Below are 20,440 nucleotides of genomic sequence, written 5' to 3' on the forward strand. Positions count from 1 at the left end.
GCCATGCGAGCCTTTGTCCTCGTCCGAAAGTTTGACATTTGTCTCAAGCGGCGACTGCTCATAGCGCACGTAGACCGCCTCGGAAGCTTGTAAAACCTTTTCGATTGTTGTTGTTCCACGACCCATCCATTGCATTATCACGGCCAATGTCAAACGGGATAGAATGGCACTGTCGTTCTCTCCACCCTTTGAACCCACACAAATACCCCCCGTAAGAGTCGATAGTAGGGTGTAGAAAGACGCGGAATTCGACTCCATTGTCCGAGGGACGAAGCAAAAGACGGTACAGTTTCGACGACGCGCAATCTGACAAAGTTTCACCCAATCAGTCGCATGCTCGGGGAAAGCCTTCTTCTCCTTTTCGTCGTTTTCGACGCTTTGGAATGAAGCGTGATGCGGAGGCGCGTCCGCATACCACAGCATGAGAGTTTTGGAGTTTTTATCCGTTGCTTGCATGGCTCGGATGAGCGCAGTCTTGGCGGCTTCGGGAAAGTCGCCACCGCCAGATGGTTGGAGGTCATGGACGAAGGTGGTCAGGGTCGGAGAATCCCAGCCAGACCATGCAGCAATCTCGTTCTCTGGGTCGCAATAGTCTTTGTACGCCAATAGACCGAGGCGTGAGAATGCGCCAGAAAGTTTTGCAAGTGCTAGGATTTCAGGGATGGAAGTTCTAAGCGCATCAAGATCTGTTGTGCTTGATTAGCTCACGAACCATGTGCACCTGTGGTTCTACTCACAACCGCCCATGCTTGCTGTGGCATCGGTAACGATGAGCAGGTCGTATGCCTCGTTAGACATTGAAGAAAAGAGTGGAGGGAGCAACGGATCAATATTGTCCTAGTATATAACGGAGGACCTGAGTCAGGCACAGTCACGACACGTTTCTGATCCTTGAACCGCCGAGAAAGCCGAACGAAACTGCTAACATACAAGACAGACAATTGTTGGCGTATGTTGTGCGTCACGGACTCACTGCAGTGTGTGTGGATTGTTCATAGTCCATGGAAAGATATCGGGTGCTCAAGTTCGTTGAACATGGACTAAGGCAGAAAGGCAAGATGCAAGAATGTCATGGTAAGCGGAACACTCAAATGCTCCTTCCGTCTCGGCGCTTATGATCGACAGTGATGCCCGCTGATCCTTGCCGATGAATGAGTGCCGGTGCACAAATTCTTTCTTCTCTCTCGCGAACTACTGGTCAGAAGAAAGGATTGCGAGTGAGACTAGCTTGCACTGGGTCGGACAATCATGACAGTACTGTCCTTGAAGTTGTTCACGACGGAAAATATCTTTGCGGCATGATTTGATTAAAACACTTTTATATAGGGGGAGGAGGGACAACTTACCTGGGACAACGGGAAACTGAGTTGAGAGAAGCACAAAATATTGCCTTTCCTGGCTGATAGCGTTGCATTGTTGGCTCTTGTTTGTTATGGCACATGACTCCTACCATTTTCTCTCCCGCTCAACTGCCTTGTGGTCGGCAACTGCGAAATCGACTAGTAAAGGTCGGTAAACACCACCAGCCACTATATTCATCTTACTCTATACAGGCTGCGCTTTATGAACACCTTGCTACCTTTTATGGGGGCCCTCCAAATGGACTACATTTCGCGCTCTACGCGACGTGGTCAGCTCATGACTGGGGCATGATCATTACTGGAAATGTCCAGGTCTCGCAGACACACCTATCTCTTGCTAGGGACATCGTTCTCCCCTCCGACCTCTCCGATGACAAACTTGAGCCATTTAGGGCGTTAGCAAACGCAATTCACGGCCAGCGAGAACATCAGCCTCTAGCGATCATGCAGCTGAGCCACGCTGGACGCCAGTCACCGAATATACTAGGAGGACGTCTTCCTTTTACTGCCCCGCTGGGCCCCAGTCGCATTCGTGTCGGACAGTCGGTGACGGGTGCTGCTTCCTCAATTTTCCATTCCCTGATGTTCCAAACCCCAAAGAGCATGTCCATTGAAGCTATCGACCAAGTCGTTTCCGCATTTGTTCATGGGGCGAGAGTGGCGGTAGAGGCGGGATTTGACGGTATCGAGCTGCATGCTGCTCATGGATGTGAGCATTTTTCTCCGCCGCCTTTTCGTTAGATCTAATCTCAAACAGACTTGCTTGCTCAATTCATGTCTCCCAAAGCCAACAAACGTACAGACGAGTACTCTGCACACGGACTCCTTTTTCTGTCTCGTATTATTCACGACATCCGTCTCGTTGTGCCTTCCAAGTTTGTATTGGGCGTCAAACTTAACTCGGCGGACGAGACCACGGCAGATGCTTTGCAATACGTGCAGATCATAGCATCCTGGAGTTTAGTCGACTTTATTGAAATTAGCGGAGGAGACTATGAGAAACCTGGTATGCGAACTCTATTCGGCCCAACCTGTTGCTCAATTTTTTTTTTTCACCAAGACTTTCTGACCGAGAGTGAAGCGTCTCCCGATCATCGACAAGCGCGCTTTGCCCACTTCTCTCATCGAGCCGCCCAATCAATGGAATCCATCCCTTCTCCCTCTCGTCCTCTTATCCTCCTCACTGGTGGTCTCTCGACTCCAGCCCACCTTTCGACTGCCCTGTCTTCTGGACACGCAGATCTTCTCGGGCTTGGTCGTGCCTCAGTTATTTTCCCAGACCTTCCTCAACGCGTCCTGAACTGGAATGGCCAATCGGAGGAGCCGTTTATCCACCAACCGAATTTCCGCGTCAAGTTGTTTGATCGTCTCCCGCAAATCAGGCTTATCGGTGCTGGTACCATCATGGCATGGTATACTGTCATGCTTCGACGCCTCGCTGAAGGAGAAAGGTCTACCGGAGACCTAGGAGCATTGGGTGGTTTAGTATGGATGTGGCTTTGGTTTAAACCGGAGTTTAATGCGCTTCTTAATGTGCAGCTTGTCCTTCGGCGCTTGTTGATAGTCGTCTATGTCGTGTTTGCACTCGGCTTTGCATTTGGTATCAATTTTTTCATTCACTATTCGGAAGCAGAAACTCTTTTCACGATCCTCCGGCGCAAATCGCCCGTTTTTCACGGCCAAGACTTGCATGTGTTCCCCATACAAGGCGTTCTAGAGACAATATACATTCACTACGAGACTAGCTTACAAGATGGAACGAACGTGGGGGGATGCTGATGAGTTAAGAGAAATCACCGTAATTCGATCCAGTTCAAAGTGACGATGTTGGCCGTTTTTCCGAGCACTCGTTCGAAAGCGGAGACATCCCCCGTGTAGAAGATTCGGTTAAATGCGTGGACGATGGAAACCTGGGGCGAAACTAGGGTCATCAGGATATTGATTTGGAATAGGAGAAGGTAGATTGCGAACCTCCGTCTGGATTGACCCACTTAGGGGTGATTTCGCGTGAATCGGGGCTCAAAGAGAAGTGAGTGAGGACGCGCGTCTGGCCAGCGTTCTGGACATATCGCGAAAAGTGGAAGTTATGTTTTGTGGGGGCAAGGGTTTCACCAAAGGGGCCAACTGCGATCGCGAGTGAAATATTAGCAGAGGGAAAGACGTCGATCTGGATCAAAGGGGCAGTGGGGGAGTCGATGGAGTATATCGGTGCCGCATTTTGGAGAGGGACCAGCCCGTTTTCCGCAAGAAACCCAACGAAGGGGCGGTCGTTGGTCTTGAGATGAACGGAGATGATTCCTCTACGGACGACCGCACGTCAATAGGCATAATGGATGGAAAGCTAGGGACACACAGGGTTGGGCTTGTGAGCGGAGTTGTTAGCCGGACTTGAGAGTTTAGCACTAGGCCGATAAGGTTCAGATCGTGGAACGTTGCAGATCAGCATGGAGATTGGCCTCACCTGCTTCCCATTGAGATCGCAAACGAGTGATGTCGTGCTGTTGGGCGACTGCACCCCTCTGTCCAGCAGCTGACCTATCAACAGCACGGCTTGCGTCCAATTGGATGGAACGCAAGACTGTCGACGATGGAGATTCTGAGGTTCCTACTGCCAGACCGGTCGGCGAAGAAAGAACGAGCGGCGAGAAAAAGAGAACAAGAGAGAGGAAGCCGGTCTTCATGGGTCACTGTGGTGGGACAGAGATAGTTGAATCCTGGTACTTTTATCTGCAAGTCTCCATTTTACCCCTAGCATTGCAATTGCTAGGAGTCCCTTCGAGAGGGACCGTTGGCTGTGTAACAGCAAAACTAGAATAGAATAAACAGGAGAGACACGTCGCTACGTTCTGGCGTTCAGAGAGAGAAAAATAATAGGTGAGGGTTAGTGATTGGCGGTGATCGACGTCTTGTCACGTTAGTCACGCATTTGAAAATTCGATTATCCTTCCTTGCCTCCGCCATGCTCCGCCATGTTGCTGCCATGCCTCCGCCTGCCATTAAATCCAGGACCGTGAGAGCCCGAATAACGGAACAAACCAGCAACTAAGTAACATCGCTTGCTGTAAAACCATTCAGTCGTTTGTCACAAGAGTTTGTGCCTAGCTGCAGGTGTTTTTGAACGATGAAACGCGAATCGGTCTCTCTGGTCAACCCTTCAAATCGCTAGCTGACTAACTCCGGAGTATAAAGCGCCAGAGAAAAGCGACATCCTCACCAAACGCTTCTTTCTCCTCTCCCCCAACTCACATTCTTTCTTACATACCACTTTCCACAAACATGTTGGCCTTCAACCTGCTCACCGCTCTTTCTTCTGTCGCGATCTTCGCTTCTGCGGCTCCACCGCCTTTCCCCGCCTTGCCCAAGCTCGCTCAATGCGACACTTCGGCTGCCAAAATGGACTTACCTGCTGGCCAAACCGCCCTCGTTGCCCCGGCTGAGGCACCTAAATTCGTGACCATCGGTGTTGGTATCCAAAACTACACCTGCTCGGCTGCGACCTCCAAGTACACGTATGCCCCTTCATCACGACATCGCTTCTCTTCATTAACCCGTTCACCCTAGCTCAATTGGCGCTGTCGCGTCGATCTTCGACATTTCATGCCTTGCCAAGACCCCTGCGCTCTTCAAGAACGTCGACAGCATGGCCCTGAAGATGTGGAAGGCTGCACCCGCCAGCGTTGCTGCCGCGACGCTCGGTGACAAGATCGGTGCCCCTATCCAACTCGGCGTGAGCCTGGTTTCGTTTTTCCTGTCCAAGCGACATACTGAACGGTTTCTCTAGCACCACTACTTCGTCCCCTCCCCCTCGGGCACGGGCATCTCGCCCAAGTGGGACTTCAAGTCCGGCCAATTCGTTGTGGCCGCCAAGCTTGCCAACATCCCTGCACCCGCCGACCCTGCGACCAACGTCGACTGGCTCGTGCTTAACAGCGTTCAGGGCGACCTTGCCTCGAAGGTCTTCCGCGTCGACACCGCCGGTGGCCAGCCCCCATCCTCTGTAAGGCTTGATTATTATATCCCACCTTCGCTCATCACCTTCCAGTGCACTCCGGGATCGCCCGACATCCAGGTCAAGTACACCGCCAAGTACTTCCTCTACTGAGCGGCGAGCCCCGCTCTCTCTCTTTCTTGCAGGGTTTATGGTGGACACACACGGCCGGCCCTCCCGCGTACGCTCTGCTAATACCTGGGCGCCCCGCACTAGCTGGGCACCCACGCTATTTCGTTTACTCTAGTACATACAGGCGCTGTGGAAGCCTTTTCTCGTGGGGGGGAATGAAAAATGAAAAATACCTTGAAAAAAATATGTTCTGAGCGATCTACCGAGAAGGTGGACGTTCTCGCAACGTTCTCACAATCGCAGATCTGCGCGGATCCGCCCGCAAAATTATCACGCCGACAAAGAGACAGTTGGTAAATACGGACCCGCCAGGTCAATTGGTCATGATGTATCGTCATTCCATCAGTCCGCGGCTGTTCTGCCGCACATGGGGTCTTGATGTAGGATTGAATCGGAGTTTGGATGGCCGGCCTTCACAGGAAAAAGTTGGAGGAAAATGCATATAAACTAGTAGTAAGGACTTAACTTATCAATCAAACGGCTGAGAAATGCGCATGCTCACAATGAGGCTGGAAAATGCATCTTGATTGTCGGCACTTATCCATCAGGGAACTGACCAGCCGCCGGCGCCGGCGCCGGCAAAGCGGGCACGGAGCGATAAGGCCGCTCCTTGGCATACCGCATCACGTACCCTACTAAGACAGCGTCGCACTTGCCGGCTGTTTGCCAGATTGACAGTAAAACAAACACACAAACAACACATGGACAACATTATCATATGGTTATCACGCGTCGGCTACCGGGTCACCAACTATCACTTACGAACTCAAAGAACTTGTGCAGTGCAGATTCTCGTCTTCTCCAACACATGGACAACATATGAGTAGGTTATCACGCGTCGGCCGCTCCCGGGTCACCAACCCAACATTCAGATCCAAACGGTACAAACAATGCTCTTCTGAAGTTCACATGGCAGAGTACACGGTACAATAAAATAAATATGCCTAGTTGAGAAAAGACTGTAGCGGGCTTTTGGCAGAGACCCGCTCCTCGATATATAGGCAACATTGATCAGGTCGACTTCGGGGGCTCGCAGCGGCTGGTGCTGCCGGCATTGGACCACAGGAGCCACAGCCAGTTGTAGATGCTGGCGGCCCATGTCTCCCACCAACCACCAGGTTGGACCTCTTCGGCAACGGAAGGGGGAGGGGCGTTGGAGGTCGTTGCGTTGGCAGGCATCTTCCCATTAGCTACGGATTCTGGCGCTGTGTGAACAGCCGAGCTGGTCGATTGAGTTGCAGGCGGGGGAACAGTCTCCTTGTCCTTCAACTCGTCAGAGGGTTTGCTGTCCGCGTTCAAGACAGATTCGGCAACGGGGACATCGGGAAGCGGCGGCTGGGACTCTTCGGTCAGCTCAACAAATGTGTGATCCGGAAGAGGCGAATGCGAGTCTTGAGTGGGCTCCACGAATGTGTGACTAGGAAGAGGCGAATGCGACTCTTGAGTGGGCTCGACTGTGTCATCGGGAATAGGCACAGCAACGATGACCGTCGACTCCAGCGCAACCGTGTCAGCAGCGGGTGGGGGAACCAACTCGAAGTAAGATGGATCAGGCGCGGATTCAGCCCCTGGCTGCTCGACGACCGGAATAACAATAACTTCCTCCACATGCATGTCTTGCGGCTCATCCGTCAGCACTCCCATGTCGGCGTCATCAAACACCAGCGGAGCCGAAACAGCGGGTGTAGGCTCGTCCTCCATAGCCGGGGCATCAGCAGCCACGACGTTGGCCAAGGGTGACGGCTGGACTTGTGGATTGCTCTCTGCTGCCTCTTCAGCATTGGCGGCTGCCTCGCGGATAGGCGACTCCGAGATGGGAGAAGGGTGCATTTGGTAGTGGGCGAGGACGGGGAGAAGTCGCTTCACTACCGGCGACGATTTCGTTGGGTCATGGATGTCCCCGTTGGCTGGCGGGAGCACGACAATCGGCTCGACCATTGTGGTGGGGGAAATGGGCACGGAGTTATTAGCAGAGGCGACTTCCGCGGGCTCCGCCTGGGGAATAGTCGTTGGCTCGATGTTGATAACATCCTGCGGCTGGCTCTCTTTGGCTTCAGAGCCCCGCCGAATCAACGACGACGACGACCGCTTGGCGTCAGCGTTCTTGGAGATAGTGCCTACTGACGAGCGGCGGGTGTTGCTGCTGCTATCGTCTGTCGAGCCAGATTTCGACTTTGGCAGGGAAAGCGCAGACGATGTGCGCCGTATTACGCCGCCCATTCGCGACCGAAGTGATTTTTTCGGAACCGGGATCTGCGAAGGGGTGCTGCTCATGCTGGATAGCGATGGTGATGGGGGTGGGTGGGAGGACTCGTCAGGGTGCCCAAGGGTCTTATACCATGCTCCACTTCGAGACGGATGGCTTCAACGAGGCGTTGGGAGCTAGCGCTATTTCGTCAGCGCAGTTTCATGAACACGTGTCGATAAGGCGTTGTGAGGGTGAGAACAGGCGTGGACGTGTTCTGGTGACTCGATTCTAGCTCGAAGAAACGAAGCACCGACGGCGCAGAGTCGCAGGGCAGCCTCGTGTATGTCAAAGAAAAGGGCGCTTCGGCGCATGCTTTCAAAAATGAGCGTGATGCATTGAGTCGATAGTACACTTACAGCCACAAAGGAGAGGCCTTTGGCTGGAATGAGGAATATTGCTGGAGGTTACAACGTCTTGGAGCTTTGCATCAAGGGGGTAACAACAAGAGAAATTGTTGAGCACGTGACAATTCCTCCTTTGATGCCTTCACAACAAGGCGTCAATGGCTCCGAATTCACACTAAGCAGTCGTGGAGTACTAATTATAAATGCATTGGTAGAACGAAGTCAACGGCTTACTCCGAGTCATAACATCTGGCCGATAAGGTTTCAGTATTAGAGGTTTGTACAAGTTACAACAATGTTTCTAGAGTCATTTCGTAGTGAATCTTGAGCCCGACAGCTTCAAGAGTCATCCGAGCACAAAGAACGCAGCGCCAGCTATGAACGCAACGACGTAAATACCTGAAGGTATGGTTATCACTGCGCTATTGCTGTTTGTTGTCGGACTTGAAGGAGATGAGATCGATGACGAGCCGAGAGCTTTTACTGGAACATTAACAGAGCTTGTGGGCATCGGAAGAGTGTTTGCGACAAAGGTGGCAGTGACTGAAGAAAATCCGGGTGGAGGAGCGGTCCCTTTAGCGCCGGGCGTCAGCGAGATAAGAGGAATCCCGTTGGCAATGGTCGCCTGCGTGACGCAATTTGAAGACTGAGGGATAGTCGCAGGAGCAGTGGGAGTGACTGTGTCGCCGACTGTGTAGCCAGTGGGTTGCCCATCGGCACCGGTGTAAACCCCCGTAAAATACTGCGCGAATGTCGAGAACGTCGTTTGCCCGTTGACGACTTGCGGATACCAGCCAGGCGGGTAGGCCGCATCAGCATCACATGTCTCGCTATGTCGAATTGAGCAAAGTATCATAATCGACGAAGAAAAGGTCTCACAAGACTCCACCTTGAAAGTTATACTGTCCAGGCATGACGAATTCGCAGCCCATCTCGTCCAACTCGTGCCAGCACATATGTGCGGGGTCGTACGTTGTATTTGCATTCGTGCAAATACGGAGGCAGAAATATTGCCAGTCGATGAACAGCATCCACTCGGCCAGAGGGCGGTCAAAGCCATCTATGATGGTAGTGCTAACGTTGCCGCCGACCGGATTCCCGGTACCGAAGGCCCCGTGAGGGTCAAGTTCCCCGCCAGCGTCGTTGGGGGCGATATTCAGGTTGGTCAAATTCCCAAAGCCGAAAACTTGGATGTAGAACGGCGTGTGGAGGAAGCTCACGCCAGAAAGGGTGCCATCTGGGATAACGCGAGCATTGTTTCTGGGCTGAGTACACCAAGCAACTTCGACAGTCTATAGCCAATGAGAAAACACGTGGGGGCAGCGTTGGCGCACCTCTGTATTTGGAATTGTGTCGAAAGAAGGAGGCGCAAATATGCAGAAATCGTCAATGGAGTTGATACTCAATAGCCTTGCCATCGATGTTTGGTCAATTGTTGTCGGGAGAGTTGGAACCGGAGGGTTCGTTACTCCCTGCGTGCCGGTAGCTAGAACCCCTGGAGCAAAGTCTTGGGCTCGAGCTAGAGTACTCCGCTGAGATAGCGTGAGCGACAGCAATACGAGCGTTCTCTTATCCAACATCATGGCCGCTCGCGCGAAGAAGCAGCTCGGCGATCGTAAACAGGTGACCTATGTGATGGCAAGTAATGTCGGGTAAGCATGTATCGCGACCAGGTTTAGTCCGTTTGGCGGCATGAGATCCCCCGTTCTGCGATTCGGGAAGGTTTTAGGGAGGTTCGGGAATCGGATGAGCCTGAGGGTCACATCAACAATCAACAAACTCATATCATCACCTGACTTACGCGGTCACATGCGGAAAAGTACTTTTCACGATCTCCGAACGGCATCTCGATGCTCTTCCTTGATGCCTTTGGCTGTACAGTATCTTTGGCCGCATAGAGGAACTATAGAAGAGCCTGACTCACTGCTGCTGCGAACGCGGATCCCATGCCAAAGCCTGAGATTTGCGGGCACAGCATGAAGTTGCTACTAGTGCACGAGAACTGATTTTGCTTCATCGGAGCGTATAGGCACGTAACAGAGTACAATCCAAGTATTTAATTGTCCAACTCCGATCAATTACTAGTAAGTATACGAAATGAAAGCGAGGAAAGTCTACGAAAGTTACCAGAAACCGAGACGCACAGGTTTTGAAGTTGCAATAGAAAAGCTTATGGGACACCATCGGTCGCCCTGACTCACCAGGGCGCTCATCGGGCTCGATTCTGTGCGTAGTTTTCATCGTCCAAAATTAGCACCACAATAGCAAGGTGTGCCAGGAGGACAGATGCAAACCGCGCTGGAATATATTTGTCAGCCAAGTTGTTCGCTATAGCAGAGAGTACGACTTACGGACGCTGCTGCCAGGCATCAGTAGGGAGTCCGGATTGCAATCCACCGGCATAACCGGGGGTATAGTTGGGAAGCTCATTATACGGGTTCATCGAGGCCTCATATGCACCCATTACCATGCCGGATGCTGGAGGGTATGGCCGAGGTTGCGTGATTCGAGAGGAATAGCCCGATGGAGGAGCTACTGTTGCTGGCCATGTTTGCGGACGGTAGAGGCTTTGCTGAGAAGTCGGAGGCGTGTGAGGGTGAGATGATGCTCCGCGACCTCCTCGAGCGGGAGCAGAGTGAGGAGGCAGAAAGCCGTTAAGACCAGCAGATGGAGGTGTGATGGGTTGGGGCCACTCATCAACTCCATGGGAAGCCTCAGGTGGTGTATCGGGATTGAGAGAGAGCGAGTCAGGGTCATCGGTCACCGCGATATACTCGCATAGCAGACCCTTTTGTGAACAGCGCGTGCATGGGCGATAGTCGGCATCTGAGACAGTGATGCACTGAGAATAATTGTGGTTAGAGAAATGTACGACGGGCGAGGAGTTATGAGGTAGCATTACCTTCACCTTGCGCTTTCTACAGTTGGAGCAAGCGATGTAGGCGCGTCTTCGCTTTTGGAAGAGCTTTGATGTGGTTGCGGAAGCGGAAGAAGTCGAAGACATGCTGGGGACGGTTTCGATTAAGACTTCATCGCGGCCTTTATATCAACTTCAGTACGCCTTCGAGGTTCACTGCATCGAAAGCGTACGCGTTTCATGATGGGACACGTCAGGCGAGATTTGCGGACGATAACATGAAGGACAGCGCTTGAGAGCAGAACCGATATGCGTAATATCGATGCTCATTCGTAGGGAGCATTGCCGTGCATCGGCCCCAAATGAATCTATTCCACGCCTGGAGACAAGCCTCCACGAAGTATATCGAGGGTTATTGACACGTCCTCCTTCGATGCAGCGCGAAGCAGTTCTGGCGCGGGTCTCTATGAGAGCATACGAATAGCCACACTGCTTTGGGCAGCTTTAGGACAGCACATAATAGATATCTGATCCAAATTTCTGAGCTTTCAGGCGAGTCTGAAGAGGATCGGCATCCTCACCACTTGCACTGACACGAGAAGTTGGCCAGAATTGGAGGAAAGAGGAAAAGCGGTGCAGGACACGTCACGTCACGGCAACAAATTTTGATGTGGGTATCCACGACGTCGATGCCAATCAGCAATGCGAGGTACGCCGAGCGCCCACGAAAGAGCCACTTACACTGTGATCACTCCACAAATGACTTGCAGTTTATCCCGCTCACCTTGGGCTATTTCTTCAAGTCTTTGTGGAGGTTGCCTAGTTTAAATTTGTGTGATCCTCTGAGAGCAAGATCAACGTTGTTAAAGAGCTGATCATACACATTGCTAAGTGCTGTGCTTACTAGTTGAGATTATTTTGTCCTGAGCGATGGATCCACTGCGAAGACCGGTGCCGAGAAATCGAAGGTACGTTCTTCCAAAGCCAACAAAAAACAAAGATCGCGACTCACATCGAGTCTGACACGGTTTTTCACGATTGGAAGTTGTCTGCAGTATAATATTGAATGCGAAAAAGTACTTGAAAAACGAAACAGACCGGAATTAACTTGTGCGAAATATTTAGGCTGCTTTGCAATTGAACCTAGGGACGGAGTCACGGTGGACACAGTGTAGACGTCCTCGAGCGTCGAGACTCCGTGTTGAACCATCGTAATGTTGACAAGTAATCGGCCCGCCTGGTACCCATCTTGCTCAACAAGGACGTCACGTCGATTTGAGGTGTCATCTCGGCGGGACTCCCATAGCACGGGAGCGACATTTTGCCATCGCAACCGATCGGCAAGGATTCGGCTTGTAGTTTGTTTTCTCTGGATAAGCGAAGCATGGTCGAGTAAGTGTTTGCTGTGACGAGAGAGAGTCCAGGTTACTGAAGCTAATTGTAATCATGCTTGACGCCCCAGGGCCTCACTTTGCGTCAGACGAAAGAGATGGCGAAGCGATCTGGACTGGTTCGTTGCTGATGTTGGCCAATGCCCCTGCGTCGTCAATTGGCAGGACGACTTCAACTTGAAGCTGGGTGTTGTCGATCCTCACTGCTGCGGAAATCTGTGATTGTATTGCTAGGTAGTAAGTGAATGGTTGGGCTTTAGCCAACATTGACCGAAGCTCGAGATAGGCGAATATCCTATGGGAAGTCATGACGGCGGCTTGTCCATGGTGGAAGTAGTTACTTAGTGGGGATTGCTCAGGCTTCCAAAGAGCATAATAGATGTCTAATGAAACGAATCGAAGGCATTCATCCAAGTTTAACGTTTCAAGCGCTGAGTGAGGTGAAGATGAAAGTCTTGAGTCTTGAGTCTTGAATAGAGAATCAACGTTGCTCTTAGTGCAATGGTTGATGTAAAACTTCGCATACTAACTTGAATTGGGATTGAAATACTTCATAGTGAGCATTACTAGTTGGAGATAGTGACGGAGCCTTGTTGGCCTGTCGTTGAACATTCAATGAGCCCGGTCTCAGTACAGTCGGTCGAGCGTAATTTGAATGTATAGCTTGAACTTGAATTGTTGTCGGTGGTTGGGCGCCAGTGTGTCACAGTGCGTCACATATCACGGAACCTAGAAACTTTTCTGTTTCCGAACCACGACTTGGCCGGTGACTTACAGTATACCATTCGACGCTCACAGCTTTCCCGACGCAATACTCCGCAGAGCACCCCAAAGCGAAACTCGTGATGTAGTCTAAGTGAAAGCGGATCGGCCCGGACCGAACCATGACTCCACTAATCGATGGTGTTTACTCTTTAACTCTACTCTCATGGCCCCAATCCCTACCGTCACCCTCAACAGTGGCTACGAGATACCAATCCTTGGTCTTGGTCAGTTCTTTCTGCTAGTAGCTGTTTCTGTATCGGCTGACCCGGTCGCACGTCAGGCACCTGGCAGTCCAAGGCAGGCGAAGTCGTCAGTGCGGTGGAGTTTGCAATCAAAGAGGCTGGAATCAGACACATAGACTGTGCATTCGCGTGGGTCGGGGCTATCCACCGTGAATGAAGGGCTGATGAGTGGCTTGCAGTTATGGAAACGAGAAGGAAGTCGGCGAGGGTATCAAAGCGTCTGGAATTCCCCGTTCAGAGCTCTTCGTGCGTGTTGATACCACTCTCCCACTCTTTCTAAGCGCCTGCGCAACAGATTACGAGCAAAGTTTGGAGCACTTGGCACTCTCGCGTCGAAGAATGTGTTGACCAGTCGCTCGCCAATCTTGGGACCGACTACCTCGATCGTACGCTTATTCTTGCTATCAAAGCCTTATCGTCCCTCACAACATATAGTGTGTCTCATTCACTGGCCGGTCGTCCTCAATCCAAACGGCAATCATCCGTTTTTCCCAACCCTTCCCGATGGCAAACGAGACGTCATCCACTCTTGGGACCTCAAGGACACGTGGAAGCAGCTAGAAGACTTGGTCAAGAAGGGTATGCTCTTGCTTCTCTGGATTCACATCTCTTTAACACCGCTCCAGGCAAAGTTCGCTCCATCGGCGTATCCAACTTCTCCGAAATGAACCTCGAAAAGATTTTGCCGACTGCAGAGATCATTCCCGCCGTGAACCAGCTCGAACTCCATATTTATAACCCACAACACAAGCTGCTCGCATATCTCCGTTCGAAAACTATTCGCCCCCAAGCCTACTCCCCTCTTGGCTCCTCTGGCTCGCCGCTTGTTGCCGATGAGCTCGTTGTTAAATTAGCTGAACAATACGGAGTACAGCCCACTGACATCCTCCTCGGTTATCTTGGTAGTCTTATCTTCCTCTCGTAGATCCCACTTATGTTCCTTTCAGTTGCTAATGACATCATCACCCTCCCCAAATCCGTAACTCCAGCCCGTATCAAGGCGAATGCCACTGGCCCGATAGACGCCTGGGCCAAGCTTACCAAAGAAGATATCGAGAAATTGGACGGGCTGGCCGCTGCAGGCAAACAGAAGCGTTTCATCATGCCCCCATGGCGTTCGTCATTTCACTCTTTCGTGGGTATATACTAAAATTCGATAGCCGTTGACCTCGGATTTGACAACTGGGGTTGAACAAGCGTTGTAGAAGAATGAAGACATGTACAAGCCACTACAGACAATGAAAGTAGTTTCCAGGAATGACGTTCAGGCAACCCTGCGTGTCTGATTTAAGATGATCGTCAGCCGTTGACCAGAGTGAGGAGGGTCTCTCTCGGACCTTTGTTTGTTGGGCAGTCCGCGGGATTGTTGCAGCAACGAATACACGCACGGTTACCCGCTGGCTCGACGATTTCGACATAGTGGTTGTAACTTCATGGGTCAGTTGTCAGAAGGAAGACCGACAAAATAACACACCCAAGACAGACGGAGCCAGCAGGATTTCCATGTCCACCGTCACCCCCGCTCGAATCGTATTGCCCTCCATCGTCACCTGGATTGAGCCGGTCGACAAGAGTAGGGTTGATGCATCCGGTCACTGGCGATGTGTTAATCGACATAACCTCGATGTGAATAAATACCCACACTGTACGTAGTTCTTTCTCGCCTTGTATTCGACCTTTGTCCAGAAGCCACGCGGAAAAGTGCCTTGGGCGTTGGAGTAGCGAGCCTCGCTAGAACAATATGTCGTCATTCCACCTGGATGCTCGCTCGCGCCGATGTCAGTATGTGCAGTTTTTGGCATGATCATGCTAAGCGAGATTTTGTGTTTTGAGGACAAGCGAGACCGAACAGCAGTAAACTAACCAGAACTTCGATTTGCTCACGATAGAAACGATGTTATTCGCTCTGGGACGTGTGGCGTAGACGGCAGTAGAGAGTGTGAGAATAGATAGGATGGCGAGTCTGCAGAACATGGTGGTGGTTCTGTTGCAAGCTGGCGCGTTGTCTCATCTTGAGTGTAATCACTTACCTTCACGTGACCGCGATAGGGGTTGCACCGCTCATCCAACTTTTGATTCTTACCACAACCATGGCCACGTACGACTCCAAGGTACTCGATAGAGCTGAGGGAGCGCTATTTGGGTCGGCGCTGGGTGATGCAATTGGGATCTATACCGGTAAGTTGCAGGGGTGTGGGTGTGATGATACTTTTCTCAACCTTGGGCAGAGTTCATGGCGGCGTTCCAAGCGACCGAGTTCTATGGGCCAGAACCAAAGATCTCTCTCATCCCACCGGAGACGCCGCTCCATAACGATACCCATCGATGTGCGTAAACCTATTTGAACTGCCAAAAAGCGATGGTAATTTTCTTTACTAGGTCGCTTCGAAAGCGTTCGTTTGGCTCTTGACCTGGTTACTTTGCGCTAATTGCTACGCAAGAGAGCATGGACAGATGATACGGACCACACCATCCTCATGATGCTCTCGTTTCTGCGAAAACGCGAACTTTCACCCGACGATTTCGCTGCTCGGTTACATTTCTGGTGTACACAGGGCCTGCGTGTTTTGGATAGACTTCCTATGGGACTCGGCAGTCAGTACCCTCCCCTTCCTTGCACAATCTGCTGATACCTGACAGAACTCGTTGGCAGCGTTGTCTTCGCTCCGGACTTCAAATCACATCCGGCTCGGACTGCGCTTGAGCGCTGGGAAGAAAGCGGCAAGAATGTCGCCCCGAATGGCTCTATAATGAGGACAACACCAGTTGGCGTAGTTTGCATACCCCAATCTGAAGAAGAAACATTCTTCTCGGCAATCCGAATGGGGGCTGTCACCCATGCCGATCCTCGCTGTGCCCTTTCGGTCGCCATTGTGTCTGGCCTCGTCCGCGCGCTGTGTCTCGGGGAGGTCCGCGACATCGACGATGTGAAAGCATTAATCGACCGTGCTTGGGCTTACACGGAGGTCAAGATGCCTGAACACGCCTCATTGCTGGACCGAGCAGAATTTGACCGCCATGCGTATGCGGAGACCCTCGACTCGCTCGTGCTTGCTGACCGAACGATGGGCTACGTCTATAAATGTCTCGGCTCCGCTTTGTGGTGTCTGCGTCGCACTCTCACTCGACAAGACACTTTTCGGTCAGCTATGATGACTCTTATCATGCACGGTGGCGACGCGGATACCAACGGCGCTGTTGCTGGTGCTCTAATGGGGGCGTTGATTGGGTACAGGTACCTTCCTCCAGAGTGGCGGGATGGGATGCGTCATCGAGAATGGTTCCAGAGCAAAGTTGCTGCGCTCTTGGTTGTCTCTGGGCTCAAAGAGGGTCTATATGATTCGGAGGCAGATCATGACACCGAGATAGATGGTGGCAAGGGGTCTTTGACAGAAGAGCAGATGAAGAAACGCGAGATGGACATTATGGAGCGGATGCTCTTGGCGGAGAAAGAGCGTAGGGAAGCAGCCGAGGCGAAAGTCAAGGCTGCTCAACCTAAATCATTGTGGAAATCATTCATTCCCAAGTGAACTCGATTTTTAACGCTGTACATGTACAATTATCGGGGTGTAAAGCAGTAATGACAATTTAAAATCCTCGAAGCACGTGACCTTTCAAAACCTTTTCCCAAACCTTCAACATCATTCGGAATCCATCTCGTGTTTACAGACTTTTGCATAATGGAGTGCAGTCGTGATTTTGGATTTGTGTGACAGCTGCCACCTGTTTTGGGCTGAAATCAGGCATAAGGGGGGCTCGGAAAGGCTCGGGAATGCCAGCCGATGGCACACTTATGCCAAAAATCAATCAAAAATGGCGAGAAATCAAAAATCGGACTGCATTCCATTATGCAAGACCCTGTAACGCACTCCAAGCATCCAAACCAACGCGATGTTCGCCCCTATACCTCAACCCTCGATGACCATCAACTAGTTTTGCCAGCGGAGGCTACCCAAACGGCGATGGCTTCGAAAATTGAATACTCGTGCATCTATCTTCCGAACATGACGGTTGGCACCGACATCCGAGTACCAGATGGAGCGCTCTTTGACCTCCTCCTACTCGTCATCCCTCAAGAAAGGCTGCAGCCTGAGCTATTCAATGACAGTGGCAGACAGTTACCTTGTTCTGTTGATGCAGCCAACCCCATGCGTCTTCGTCCCGCAGTCTTCTGAATGTGAGATCGAAGTCGGAAGTGCGGTAGCTTTCCCCTTCGACTCTTCAGGCAGTCTCACTGTTGATCAGAACATCGGAAACTGAATGATATGGAGCCAACCCGGTCTCTCAGAGGGTCATTCGCCGAGGTTGTGTACGAGGCTTGAGCCTGAACACTCCTACGCGCGTGGGTATGGGTATGAGTAGCATTTTGATTGTGATGTCAACGGTGCGTATTTGAAGCCCACCACCAACTGGCGCTCATTCCACATATAGAACTAGGCAACACATGTCTATATATGCGTCTTCTGCGCTCGTCAAGTGTTCTATACTTGCCCAGTCAACTCATCGAATGATAATCTAGCCTACTCCCTTTTTGAAGTTGCCGATGCTCTTCCGCTGACTGGTTCGGGATGGTGAGAGACAGTCATATTTCGTGTCGCCGCTCATTTATAACCCAGCTATATGATGGTACAAGAAACACCCACATCGGTTCTTGTCCGTTCCCGAAACTGATGTCGAGACGATGTTCTCTCCTTCCTAATTCCCCCTGCTTAATTCACTTCTCGGGACCTGTGTTCCGGGCTTTTACCACTGGCAGGCTCTCAGAACATCAGCATCTTGCAGAAGATTCGGCCATTAGTACTTTCAGTTGTCGAATCCTGCATAGCTCATCAACGAAGGCGTATATGCTTCGCACGTCAGGCAGATTTCAGTTGCGGACTCCAAGCATATATAGCCTTCGTTCAAGCAGACGAAGAAAGATGGTCGTTAGTAATGGCAGGCACGACCTACACCCAACGGACATTTATAGTCAACCCTTCTGTCCTCTCCCCTGGCCATCCGTACTCTATTCCGACCGGAAGTAACTCGTGCAGTATTCCATTCTACGAGTTTTCGTGGCACGGGACCACCATCCTCTGACTTCGGACATCCGGGGGACGTCTATGTCGACCTCAATCCACGACTTTATGCACTTTACTGGCGAGAGCGCCGCCCACACACGCATCGTGCTGGCTCTTGGACTCGCTGGACGGGAATCTTGCTCGACCAAGTCCCTCTCTATCGCTTTCTCACCCCCCACCCGTGGGTCCAAAACCCAGAAGAATGCGATATATACTTATGGGTCGATCCTGGCGGTATAACTTGGACTACGAAAGACGCGCTTTGCGCAAGTCGCGCGAAGATGATTGAAAAGGGGATTGCTGCAGTCGATTCCACGACTATGCCAGATGTCCATGCCCTTGTTTCCGAAGTTCTGCATCGCATGATCAGTGCTGAACAGAAGCCGCTCGTGCAACGCTCTTTGACGCCAGTCATTAACAATAGAAACCCAGATCACAAGTCGCCCCTCATTGGCAACTCGTCTCGGCGCGGCTCCATCTCTCTCGTCAACTCACATTCAACATCAGTGGTGCAGAATCAACGCCGAAGCTCTATTCATCTTCCCTTCCGGCCAACATCAAATAACGGGCCGCGTTCTCCCTCAATTCCCTCCAACCCTCTTTCATCGCCCTTGGTGTCTCCCCAGGGCCATGAGGTGTCGTCAACCTCGGAGTACTCTCCGCGACCAGCTGCCAACGTTAGCCCTTATTCATCACCTGTCAATGCTAGTCCAAGGCAGCATACCCCAGAGATGAAAGCGTTGAATGACATGCGTAGAGCTCAAGAAGCTGAATTGAAATCAAAGCATGGCGCGTGCTCATTCGGAATATAGACAACCATCTCATACGACCTCAGAGCTGAAATCGAAGAACCGAGAACTTTCGAAGCGTATGTAGTACCTCCCTCGTCAGCGACTGGTCTCAAACGTTGATTAGTGAGACAGAAAGAAAAGGATGTTATCAGCAGTGCGTTTCCACTGCAATTTGACATCTCCCACATGAGCGCGCCATTCAGTGTCGTACCACTATCAAAAGCGTGAACGAGAACTGACTATTGGTTGGTTTTGGCATACTTCGTGCTCGCTATCTCCGCTCACTCATGTTTTAGCTCTTGAAGAGGCTGAACAACGATCATCAGCAGAGTTGGAAGAATTGCGGGAAGGTGATCAATCAACATTGCCACAGAGTTAGTGGAACTCATAAGAATGCAGTACTCGCAAGACTTCAGAGGCAAGCTGACTCTTCCAGACAAGAAAGACAAACCGCTGGTGAGCCTTATTCTGCTCACGGCTGACATTGCATACTTTGAAAACACCTAGTTTCCCAGGTTCAACGGACACAAGATGGTACGTAGTGAGGCTCATAACCTGACCGATGCTTAACAACATGGATAGAGTTGGCTGAAATACAACGGGAGATCGCACGCTTGCAAGCTCGGACTGTCTTAACGCGTCCCACTTAGATAAGCCCGCGCATGTGACCGTGTAATTTAATGTGGGGCTGTGCCTTCCACCTTTTGGCCAACCACCTTGTTGACTACAGCATTTGCGGCTGATGTTGACCCTGAACTCTACTTTTTCCGGCCCTGGGACAAGTTGAGATCCTTCTCGGCAGCGAACAAGACTCAAGACCGCCAACACAAGGCGGTGAAATCATCGGAACTCATACAACTCGACGCTTCGATGAATATGTTCGCAATGTTCCCAACGTATGACGCAGCCAACGTTTTTTCCTGCACTATTTTGGACATGGCGGCTCCGATGTAGTCTCTTTTTGAGAATACACATGGCTGTTTCCTCAAGTTCTCACGAAGCTGAGAACTTTCCGACGCTGCGACTATTTTTCTTGCGACAAATTGCAACATACAGAACTCAACGCGCCGTATTGGACCAGTCTCTCACCGTAGCCCTGGCCAATGCTGTCACTCCAGCAGCTTTATATCAACACGCTGAGATATGTGGGACCTCAGCTAGTGCTATGCTTGTGTTTCGCAACATTCTCGCCCTTGCCTCCTTCGGCTTGACTTGCGCCAGCAAGCTCCAAGTTCGCCAAGCCACCAACACGAATGCACAA

At 51.3% G+C, this 20,440-nt stretch overlaps 10 protein-coding genes across 10 annotated transcripts; 5 read left to right on the plus strand and 5 right to left on the minus strand.

Moving 5' to 3' along the window:
- Nucleotides 1–1,439: 1,439 nt before the first annotated feature.
- MIND_00173400 (FMN-linked oxidoreductase) lies at nt 1,440–3,140 on the plus strand (the record flags this gene model as incomplete). Its single annotated transcript, XM_037358654.1, has 4 exons — nt 1,440–1,508; nt 1,554–2,070; nt 2,119–2,367; nt 2,422–3,140. 4 exons carry the CDS (start codon nt 1,440–1,442, stop codon nt 3,138–3,140), a joined length of 1,554 nt encoding a protein of 517 aa, XP_037226564.1.
- Nucleotides 3,141–3,154: 14 nt separating this feature from the next.
- Nucleotides 3,155–4,042, minus strand: MIND_00173500 (uncharacterized protein; the record flags this gene model as incomplete). Its single annotated transcript, XM_037358655.1, has 4 exons — nt 3,155–3,282; nt 3,333–3,661; nt 3,715–3,763; nt 3,823–4,042. 4 exons carry the CDS (start codon nt 4,040–4,042, stop codon nt 3,155–3,157), a joined length of 726 nt encoding a protein of 241 aa, XP_037226565.1.
- Nucleotides 4,043–4,604: 562 nt separating this feature from the next.
- On the plus strand, nt 4,605–5,463 carry MIND_00173600 (uncharacterized protein; the record flags this gene model as incomplete). Its single annotated transcript, XM_037358656.1, has 4 exons — nt 4,605–4,870; nt 4,923–5,088; nt 5,143–5,358; nt 5,404–5,463. Exons 1-4 carry the CDS (start codon nt 4,638–4,640, stop codon nt 5,461–5,463), a joined length of 675 nt encoding a protein of 224 aa, XP_037226566.1. The 5' UTR covers nt 4,605–4,637.
- Nucleotides 5,464–6,492: 1,029 nt separating this feature from the next.
- MIND_00173700 (uncharacterized protein) lies at nt 6,493–7,755 on the minus strand (the record flags this gene model as incomplete). The annotated part of the gene is made up of 1 exon (XM_037358657.1): nt 6,493–7,755. The coding sequence occupies one exon, from the start codon at nt 7,753–7,755 to the stop codon at nt 6,493–6,495; it is 1,263 nt and encodes a 420-aa protein (XP_037226567.1).
- A 664-nt stretch (nt 7,756–8,419) lies between these two features.
- MIND_00173800 (uncharacterized protein) lies at nt 8,420–9,656 on the minus strand (the record flags this gene model as incomplete). The annotated part of the gene is made up of 3 exons (XM_037358658.1): nt 8,420–8,903; nt 8,953–9,365; nt 9,408–9,656. 3 exons carry the CDS (start codon nt 9,654–9,656, stop codon nt 8,420–8,422), a joined length of 1,146 nt encoding a protein of 381 aa, XP_037226568.1.
- Nucleotides 9,657–10,282: 626 nt separating this feature from the next.
- MIND_00173900 (C6 finger domain) lies at nt 10,283–11,260 on the minus strand (the record flags this gene model as incomplete). The annotated part of the gene is made up of 4 exons (XM_037358659.1): nt 10,283–10,371; nt 10,429–10,915; nt 10,976–11,112; nt 11,164–11,260. 4 exons carry the CDS (start codon nt 11,258–11,260, stop codon nt 10,283–10,285), a joined length of 810 nt encoding a protein of 269 aa, XP_037226569.1.
- A 1,989-nt stretch (nt 11,261–13,249) lies between these two features.
- Nucleotides 13,250–14,520, plus strand: MIND_00174000 (Aldo-keto reductase; the record flags this gene model as incomplete). The annotated part of the gene is made up of 8 exons (XM_037358660.1): nt 13,250–13,310; nt 13,367–13,457; nt 13,508–13,574; nt 13,624–13,714; nt 13,764–13,907; nt 13,955–14,230; nt 14,276–14,443; nt 14,489–14,520. The coding sequence occupies 8 exons, from the start codon at nt 13,250–13,252 to the stop codon at nt 14,518–14,520; spliced, it is 930 nt and encodes a 309-aa protein (XP_037226570.1).
- A 107-nt stretch (nt 14,521–14,627) lies between these two features.
- MIND_00174100 (uncharacterized protein) lies at nt 14,628–15,302 on the minus strand (the record flags this gene model as incomplete). The annotated part of the gene is made up of 3 exons (XM_037358661.1): nt 14,628–14,757; nt 14,803–15,059; nt 15,213–15,302. 3 exons carry the CDS (start codon nt 15,300–15,302, stop codon nt 14,628–14,630), a joined length of 477 nt encoding a protein of 158 aa, XP_037226571.1.
- A 116-nt stretch (nt 15,303–15,418) lies between these two features.
- Nucleotides 15,419–16,858, plus strand: MIND_00174200 (uncharacterized protein; the record flags this gene model as incomplete). Its single annotated transcript, XM_037358662.1, has 5 exons — nt 15,419–15,506; nt 15,557–15,655; nt 15,708–15,721; nt 15,770–15,923; nt 15,969–16,858. 5 exons carry the CDS (start codon nt 15,419–15,421, stop codon nt 16,856–16,858), a joined length of 1,245 nt encoding a protein of 414 aa, XP_037226572.1.
- A 505-nt stretch (nt 16,859–17,363) lies between these two features.
- Nucleotides 17,364–19,829, plus strand: MIND_00174300 (uncharacterized protein; the record flags this gene model as incomplete). Its single annotated transcript, XM_037358663.1, has 13 exons — nt 17,364–17,523; nt 17,574–17,637; nt 17,691–17,712; nt 17,766–17,899; nt 17,945–17,981; nt 18,298–19,177; nt 19,224–19,256; nt 19,304–19,333; nt 19,383–19,424; nt 19,476–19,529; nt 19,579–19,635; nt 19,687–19,713; nt 19,762–19,829. 13 exons carry the CDS (start codon nt 17,364–17,366, stop codon nt 19,827–19,829), a joined length of 1,608 nt encoding a protein of 535 aa, XP_037226573.1.
- Nucleotides 19,830–20,440: the final 611 nt, after the last annotated feature.

Source organism: Mycena indigotica (assembly GCF_014461135.1).
Source record: "Mycena indigotica strain 171206Taipei chromosome Unknown Mind.scaff0001, whole genome shotgun sequence".
Classification (NCBI taxonomy): Eukaryota; Fungi; Basidiomycota; class Agaricomycetes; order Agaricales; family Mycenaceae; genus Mycena; species Mycena indigotica.